At 44.8% G+C, this 9,379-nt stretch overlaps 1 protein-coding gene across 2 annotated transcripts; it reads left to right on the top strand.

The window, feature by feature from the left end:
• The first annotated feature begins 1,131 nt into the window (after positions 1-1,131).
• LOC120063387 (G protein-coupled receptor kinase 5-like) lies at positions 1,132-8,316 on the top strand. 2 transcript variants are annotated; one of them, XM_039013743.1, is made up of 13 exons: positions 1,132-1,301; positions 1,416-1,513; positions 2,091-2,183; positions 2,397-2,460; positions 2,547-2,687; positions 2,824-3,014; positions 3,287-3,324; positions 3,451-3,540; positions 3,728-3,936; positions 4,562-4,699; positions 4,923-5,060; positions 5,241-5,372; positions 6,818-8,316. In XM_039013743.1, exons 3-13 carry the CDS (start codon positions 2,143-2,145, stop codon positions 6,899-6,901), a joined length of 1,266 nt encoding a protein of 421 aa, XP_038869671.1. In that variant the 5' UTR covers positions 1,132-1,301; positions 1,416-1,513; positions 2,091-2,142; the 3' UTR covers positions 6,902-8,316. The 2 variants fall into 2 exon arrangements, with proteins under 2 accessions (XP_038869671.1, XP_038869672.1); XM_039013744.1 differs by having other exon boundaries at positions 5,241-5,395.
• Positions 8,317-9,379: the final 1,063 nt, after the last annotated feature.

The raw sequence follows: 9,379 nt of genomic DNA, 5'->3' as shown, positions 1-9,379 counted from the left end.
ATGCTTCCGCTCAGTGTTTGAGATCAATTGACACTCTTTACCATGGCACTTTGAGATTTATTTTAAACTGCAAAACCCTTACGCACCACTGCACTTTGTATACCAGGGTTGGCTGGCCTTCTCTAGTCACTCGTAGGCTCAGTCACTGGTATACTTTTATTTACAAAGCCATTTTGGGTTTACTACCTTTTTATTTGGGCATTTTTATTGTTCAGAAATGTGGTGAGTACTCTCTTCGTTCGCTGGACTTTATCCTGCTAACTGTTCCAAATGTCCGAACTGAATTTGATTAAAGGGCTTTTATGTACTCTGCGCCATCGTCTTGGAACACCTTAAAAAATACTTTTAAACTGGAAGAACTTGTCCCGATTGGTGTTTGTAAATCACTGATGAAGGATTTTGAGGCTGATTCCCTGACCTGTCAATGTTTTTAATTTGCTGTTTTTGATTTTGTTATACTCTTGTGAATTCAATGGTTTTTGCTAGATTACTTTTAGTTTTTCATGTTGTCTGTCTGTAATTTTTGTAATGACTTGGTGCTGCCTATCTTGGCCAGGACGTTCTTGAAAAGGGGATTTTAAATCTCAATGAGCACTTCCTGGTTAAATAAAGGTTAAATACAAATAAAATAAAATACTGTCCGTGTTTAATAATGGGATGTTGTGTTGAGCCAGGTCTGATATGTACTGTCAGTGTTTAATAATGGGATGTTGTGGTGAACCAGGTCTGATATGTACTGTCAGTGTTTAATAATGGGATGTTATGTTGAACCAGGTCTGATATGTACTGTCAGTGTTTAATAATGGGATGTTGTGTTGAACCAGGTCTGATATGTACTGTCAGTGTTTAATAATGGGATGTTGTGTTGAGCCAGGTCTGATATGTACTGTCAGTGTTTAATAATGGGATGTTGTGTTGAACCAGGTCTGATATGTACTGTCAGTGTTTAATAATGGGATGTTGTGTTGAGCCAGGTCTGATATGTACTGTCAGTGTTTAATAATGGGATGTTATGTTGAACCAGGTCTGATATGTACTGTCAGTGTTTAATAATGGGATGTTGTGTTGAACCAGGTCTGATATGTACTGTCAGTGTTTAATAATGGGATGTTGTGTTGAGCCAGGTCTGATATGTACTGTCAGTGTTTAATAATGGGATGTTGTGTTGAACCAGGTCTGATATGTACTGTCAGTGTTTAATAATGGGATGTTGTGTTCTTTAGGACGACTATGAGCTGGTGCCTGATGAGAAACGGAAAAGCAGAGGAGATCAGATTATTGGGAAGTTCCTGTCTAAACAGGTTTGTCAGTCTAAAGGAGGATTGGTGAATGTAGATGTACAGCTATTAGAGAAATATAACTTGTGTGTGGGTGCTTGTGTGTGCTCTTGCGTGTGTGTGTGTGTGTGTGTGTAGTCGTCCGAGTGTGTGGAGGTAGCAGAGAGCCTTGCTGAGCAGTGTAGAGAGAACCTGGAGCTCCACCCCTGCAAGGAGATCTTCAGTGACTGTCGGAAGTAAGGGAATCTTCCTTTGTTCGCGTTACTTCTCATCAACTATGACCTTATTAAGAAACAGCTTGTTCCTAGCTCATCCCTAACCTGGTCCCATACTCGTTATGCTGTATCCAAGTCTTCTATCAAGCCATACAATTTGCTGCTGGCATAACGCAGCTTCTAAAGAGGCTTTGTTTAACCCACTTGGTAACAGTGGGAGAATTGAGTGGTTGGAGTACCAGGTAGGGCCAGGTGCTCAAAGTGACCCCCCCCCCCACACACACACACACACTTTTTTTGTTATTTGTTCACTCAGGTTCCCTTTATCTAATATTAGATCTTGGTTGAAGATTTAAAAAAATATACAAAAGTAGAGAAAATTAGGAAGGGGACGAATACTTTTTCATAGCACTGTATATGCAGTTGTGTAAGAGCCTGGGGATAAGGTAATGTTTGACAATGAAGAACCACAGAGAGAGGTTGGCTGAAGCACTGACACCCTGGAGGGACCACCAGCTGAGCCCCTTGTTAACTGTAACTGCAGCTGTCTGTTGTCTCAGGGCTTTAACCAGTAACCTCTTGTTGTCTGTGCTCTCAGAGCTCTCCATCACTACCTGAGAGGAGCTCCCTTCTCGGACTACCAGAACAGCATGTACTTTGACCGTTTCCTACAGTGGAAGATGCTGGAGAGGTGAGTGCTACCTAAAAACTCCTACAAAATCAAATAAATGTCTGATGTTTTTAGAGATTATTTGAATGGTGTTCACTATCAGCCTGGTACTTTCTCCATAAAACAGTTGGCTAAAGCAGGATCAGCCTTGCACCCAGGCTAGTATTATTATGTTCCATGATGTACGGTGTACTATTATTCAGCTGTACATTAATGGCTGATGTGTGTTTTCAGGCAGCCAATAGCCAAGGATACGTTTCGACAGTACAGAGTACTGGGAAAGGGCGGATTCGGAGAGGTGAGGCAAATATTTCCTCTTAGAATTATTATAAGATTGTGATTGTGAGATAAACTGGCCCATGGTATAATACTGTGTTCTATCAGGTGTGTGCGTGCCAGGTGCGAGCCACAGGGAAGATGTATGCCTGCAAGAAGTTAGAGAAGAAGAGGATTAAGAAGAGGAAAGGAGAGTCCATGGCCCTCAATGAGAAACAAATACTAGAGAAGGTCAACAGCAGATTTGTTGTGAGTCTCCTGTTATTTATTAGAATAAATGACCATACACAATACACACTTCTTTTACTTTATTCTCCCGCTCTCTCTCTGTGTCTCTCTGTCTGATCTCTAATCTCTGCCCCTGTGTCTTGGCCCCTCTCTCTAGGTGAGTTTAGCGTATGCCTATGAGACCAAAGATGCTCTGTGTCTGGTGTTGACCTTAATGAATGGAGGAGATCTGAAGTTCCACATCTACAGCATGGGGACTCCAGGCTTTGAGAAGGACAGGGTCCAGTTCTATGCTGCCCAGATCTGCTGCGGCCTGGACCACCTACACCAGGAATCCATCGTTTACAGGTGACAGCTTTTTATCATAGCACCTACACTCACAGAATAGAAGGTGCCTTTAAACACAGATCTAGTTTCAGATTGCAAGATATTTCAGATCAGTTGGGGGCAACCCATTTCTATCTACTTCCACCTATACCCTAATGAACTGTCTGTTCTTCTGATTGTCATTCGCTATACCAATGTCTCCAGAGATCACGTGATATCAACACATGATGTATTGGGTTTAGTCCCAATGTCAAATGCACCAAACTAACTGTGGTTTTTGAACTTTTTCTCAGGGATTTAAAACCAGAGAATATTCTATTAGATGATAATGGTGAGTTAACCTTCTTCCTACTGTACAATAGCATACAGTAACTACTGGGATAATGTCTCAACTCAGAGAGGCTATCTGCTAAATATGACTGATCTTTGACCCCTGACCTCTTCCCCTATGCTGTAGGACACATCCGGATCTCAGATCTGGGCCTGGCCATCAAAGTGGCTGAAGGGGACCCCATACGAGGCAGAGTGGGAACAGTGGGTTACATGGGTGAGACACCTCCATATGCTATTACCAGCATTATAATACATCTATAAAATCATTGAACAAAAACCTTACATTATAGTAATACATTATCAATTTAAACCTTTTACCATACAAAGAAGATATCATCAAACCTGCATGATGAGAACATGGCATTGGGACAATCTGGTGTTGTACTGTGCTGTGTGTGTAGCTCCGGAGGTAATCAACAACGAGCGCTATGGGATGAGTCCAGACTGGTGGGGGCTGGGATGTCTCATCTACGAGATGACCGCCGGACGCTCACCCTTCCGCGCACGCAAAGAACGAGTGAAGCGGGAGGAGGTGGAGAAGAGGGTGCAAGAGGAAGAGGAGGAGTACAGCGACAAGTTTACAGAAGACACCAAGGCCATCTGTAGGGTGGTGAGAGTCCATTGATTGATTGATTGATTGATAAGACTAAAGCCGTCAGGAACCTCAGACGGAGGCCTAGTTAGTGTGTCGTCAGGAACCTCAGACGGAGGCCTAGTTAGTGTGTCGTCAGGAACCTCAGACGGAGGCCTAGTTAGTGTGTCGTCAGAAACCTCAGACGGAGGCCTAGTTAGTGTGTCGTCAGAAACCTCAGACGGAGGCCTAGTTAGTGTGTCGTCAGGAACCTCAGACGGAGGCCTAGTTAGTGTGTCGTCAGGAACCTCAGACGGAGGTCTAGTTAGTGTGTCGTCAGGAACCTCAGACGGAGGCCTAGTTAGTGTGTCGTCAGGAACCTCAGACGGAGGCCTAGTTAGTGTGTCGTCAGGAACCTCAGACGGAGGCCTAGTTAGTGTGTCGTCAGGAACCTCAGACGGAGGCCTAGTTAGTGTGTCGTCAGGAACCTCAGACGGAGGCCTAGTTAGTGTGTCGTCAGGAACCTCAGACGGAGGCCTAGTTAGTGTGTCGTCAGGAACCTCAGACTATATTGGGTAATCACCCTGAGTAGCCGATCTCATTATATTTTAAAATAAGCGACTGTACATTGCATCATCGTTTCTACTTGTCTCTCTCTCTCCAGCTGTTGACCAAAGATCCTAAGCAGAGACTGGGCTGTACAGCAGAGGGGTCAGCAGGGGTGAAGGCTCACTGTTTCTTCAGGAACATCAACTTTAAAAGGCTGGAGGCAGGCATCCAGGAGCCCTCCTTCGTACCGGACGTAAGTAGAAGAGGAGGAGGAGGATTGTATCTCTGGTCTTGCTTCAGCAGTAGAAACACAAGACCAGGAAGTGTTCAATATATAACCAACCAACTGTTTCAATCAGTTACATTCATGACTGGATGAATATGTGAATTGGAACAGGGTTGATTACCTCTACTTCCACCTCCCTCCTTTCTCCCTTTCTCCCTCTCTTCCTCCATTCCTCTCTTCTCTCTATCAGCCCCGGGCGGTGTACTGTAAGGATGTGTTGGACATTGAGCAGTTCTCTACAGTCAAGGGAGTAAATCTGGACCAAACCGACAACGACTTCTACTTCAAATTCTCTACAGGCTGCGTGTCCATCCCATGGCAACACGAGGTGGGTGAACTGAGACGTCTGTCCCTCTCCTCTGGTTTCTTCTCAGAGGTAGTCTGCAACGTAACCTGAAAGACTGAATTATTGGTGGTTTTGACAGTCAGTGGCAGTCATACACTGTCCTTACACCAACTCTAATATACTGAACCGCTCTCCCCCCTCGTTCTCTCTCCCTCTGTATAGATGATAGATACAGAGTGTTTCAGTGATCTGAACGTGTTTGGGCCCCAGGGGACCAGACCCCCAGATCTGGACTGGAACACCCCCCCCGAGCCTCCCCGACGCAGCCTGCTGGACAGGATCTTCAGGAGACATGTGAGGGCACACACACAGGATCGGTACATACTTACACACATATACCAATACTCTCAGTCTCACACTGTTCCCACTGCACAGTTACATCCACACACACTGTTCCCACTGCACAGTTACATCCACACACACTGTTCCCACTGCACAGTTACTCTCTCTCGCTCCCCCCCTCTCTCTCACTCCCCCCCGTCTCTCTCGCTCTCTCGCTCCCCCCCTCTCTCGCTCTCTCGCTCCCCCTCTCTCACTCCCACTCTCTCGCTCCACCTCTCTCACTCTCTCGCTCCCCCTCTCTCTCTCGCTCTCTCGCTCCCTCTCTCTCTTTCTCACTCCCCCTCTCTCTCTCTCGCTCCCCCCTCTCTTTCTCACTCCCCCTCTCTCTCTCTCTCTCGCTCCCCCCCTCTCTTTTTCACTCCCCCTCTCTCTCTCTCACTCCCCCTCTCTCTCTCGCTCCCCCTCTCTCTTGCTCCCCCTCTCTCTCGCTCCCCCTCTCTCTTTCGCTATAAATATGGGTTGTATTTACAATGGCGTTTGTTCTTCACTGGTTGCTCTTTTTATGTGGCAACAGGTCACAAATCTTGCTGCTGTGATTGCACACTGTGGTATTTCACCCAATAGATATGGGAGTTTATCAAAATTGGATTTGTTTTAAAATTCTTTGTGGGTCTGTGTAATCTGAGGGAAATATGAGTCTCTAGTAGGGTCATACATTTGGCAGGAGATTAGGAAGTGCAGCTCAGTTCCCACCTTATTTTGTAGGCAGTGTGCACATAGACTGTCTTCTCTTGAGAGCCAGGTCTGCCTACGGCGGCCGTTTTCAATAGCAAGGTTATGCTCACTGAGTCTGTACATAGTCAAAGCTTTCCTTAATTTTGTGTCAGTCACAGTGGTCAGGAATTCTGCCACTATGTACTCTCTGTTTAGGGCCAAATAGCATTCTAGTTTGCTCAGTTTTTTTTGTTAATTACTTGACACATTGGAAAGAATTATCTTTTTGTTTTCTCATGATTTGGTTGGGTCTAATTGTGTTGTTGTCCTGGGGCTCTGTGGGGTCTGTTTGTGTTTGTGAACAGAGCCCCAGGACCAACATGCTTAAGGGACTCTTCTCCAGGTTCATCTCTCTGTAGGTGATGGCTTTGTTATGGAAGGTTTGGGAATCGCTTCCTTTTAGGAGGTTGCAGAATTTAACGTCCCTTTTCTGGATTTTGATAATTAGTGGGTATCAGCCTAATTCTGTTCTGCATGCATTATTTGGTGTTTTATGTTGTACACAGAGGATATTTTTGCAGATTTCTGCATGCAGTCTCAATTTGGTGTTTGTCCCATTTTGTGAATTCTTGGTTGGTTGTATAACTGATTCAAGTATTTTTAGACAGATCCTAATTGGTGTGTCAAATTTTATGTTCCTTTTGATGGCGTAGAAGGCCCTTCTTGTCTCTCTCTCCCTCCAGCACCCCGAGGTGTCCATTGCCAACAGCCGCTTGTCTTCCTGCAGTGTGAACTCGGTGGACTCCATGTCAAACTCTGCCCCCTAGTGGCCAGGGCCCTGTGTGGCTCCACACACAGACAGAGGAGGAGCCTGTAGGATCTCCTCCCTGCTGGTTGGTTTACACCCGGCCTGACCAGCTGTCAGTCATCCGGAGGCACCCCTCCCACGCCCACGGTCAGCCTAGGGGAAATGCTGACCATGACCCGGGGCCTGAGAGACCGACCCATGGGAAATGACTAGAGGGACGTTCTATGATGCAAAGACGTTTTGAGAACGATGCTCAGACATCTCACTTACCCTCATGATTGCTGGAGTAGAGAAGAGCCACTGAGGTTGTTGATGAATAAGAAAAAAAGGATCTAATTCAGGGGATCCACTGTCTAAGAAAGACCACCACAGGGAATACAAGATGGGGTCTTTGTTGAAATGTTGTAGCTTTTTTTATTCCTTGCATAAATACTAATTCACACTCAAATGCACTCTGTATTTGTTCATCTATTTCTCTCTCTATCTTCCTCCCTCTCTCTCTCTCTCTCTCTCTCTCTCTCACTCCTTTCTTTCCCATTTCTTTCCCACTACTCTAATCACTTATAAACATGCATGCAACCAACAACATCACCAACCTCAAGAAACAATGTGCATATTGCCTTGTATACCCTCAGGCCAAAGACATAGTTCAGTTGTGTGCCTGTCATTGTTGCCATATTGATTTTGGAGGAGGAAGGAGGATGGCTTGGTCTTTATTCAATCACTAATTGAATCTGCAGCTATGTTACACCTAAGTAACAATCAAACAAGTGTGTTTTCACACCATGAACAAGTGTGTTTTCACACCATGAACAAGTGTGTTTTCACACCATGAACAAGTGTGTGAAACCAGACAGGTGTAGTATCCTCACACCTGCATAGCTCTCATGCTAATATCCCACAACAGGCATCCTGTTGACCTTGAGCAAAATGAGGTGTCTTTTCAAACCAGTAGTGAACCATTTATACACCAATTAAGATGTTTTAACAGTAAATATGTTGTTTTACCGCTGACATTAAAGAAATATTACTGTGATATAACCTTTGTCATATACAATGAGCTGGTGCTGTTTTCTGTTTGTGTTGCCATCATGACCATGGGTGTATCTCAATCGTTTCAATGGAGGCATTTCTCTCATCTCCTTTCCTTCGTCTGCACTGATCATAAAGGAAAGGTTAGGATTCCTGGCAGAAATATGGCCTATGCCTACAGGGAATAAGCTTTAACCAGTCCAGTTCAGATGAAGGAAAGGAGACAAAGAGAGGACGCCATGCTAAACTAGTGAGATGCCTTGGCTCTGGTAGTGTCCTTGGTGAAGGGACCACACTAAGGCAATCCTTCCAACACGCCCAAACAAAAGGGAAGAACAGCTTTGGTTTTAGAATTTGATATATGTTAATTTTACTGGACAATAAATAGTTAATTACATTAAACAAGTGTCCTAACACATTATTCCGAAATAATTTCACAAATTTAGAATCAGAAGTGCCTCCTTGTTAGCCTGTTCTCCCAGACGACGCGCACAGAAATGTTTTACAAGTTTTTTAGTCTCGTGATCTGTTCCTTTATGATTCACCCACACACGGGGGTGGCAGCTAGCCTATCGGTTAGAGCGTTGGGCCAGTAACCGAAAGGTCGCTAGCCTTTTTTGTCCCTGGCCGTGACCCCACTCTCCGAGAGTGTCTCAGGGGGAGTTGGGATATGCAACAAAAACACATTTCCAATTCACACATGCGTATTAATATATGTGTGAAATAGGACAAATATAAGCTCTTCAATATTATTATTGTTATTATTATTACACACACACTGTACTTGGCTAGTGGTGGAGGGTAGGAAGTGAGGAGAGGGAGGATAAGAAGGAAGTGAAAGGAGGATTGAAAAGAAAGTGGGATGATCTCCTGCTATTGTTGTACATTAGAGTGCTGAGTGTAGACTTTTTAAAGCCAAACCAACTGTGTCCTGCAGTTCCTAATAAATCAGCTCCGTGCTGGCGTGAGCACCTCTCTACCATTTCTGTCTGTCTGTCTGTCTGTCCTGTCTGTCCTGTCTGTCTGTCTGTCTGTCTGTCTGTGTCACGACTTCTACCGAAGTCGTTGCCTCTCCTTGTTCGGGCGGTGTTCGGTGGTCGACGTCACTGGTCTTCTAGCCATCATCGATCCATTTTTCATTTTCCATTGCTTTTGTCTTGTCTTCCCACACACCTGTTTTCAATCCCATCCATTACCTCTTGTGTATTTAACCCTCTGTTTCCCCTCATGTCTTTGTCAGGGATTGTTTCATGTCAACTGTTGTTTATTTGGTGTATAGGTGCGCGACGGGTCCTCGTACCCATGTTTATTTTATGTATGTACATTTTCGTGTTTGGAGCATTGTTAAGTGGACATTTATTAAAAGTCTCCATTTACACTCAGTTTAACTCTCCTGCGCCTGACTTCCCTGCCACCTATACACACGGCTCTGACAGAATCCCTGACCCTTGCTATGAAGTCAGCA

Source organism: Salvelinus namaycush, chromosome 18, assembly GCF_016432855.1.
Source record: "Salvelinus namaycush isolate Seneca chromosome 18, SaNama_1.0, whole genome shotgun sequence".
Taxonomy (NCBI): Eukaryota; Metazoa; Chordata; class Actinopteri; order Salmoniformes; family Salmonidae; genus Salvelinus; species Salvelinus namaycush.
This window is presented reverse-complemented; position numbering and strand designations above follow the sequence as displayed.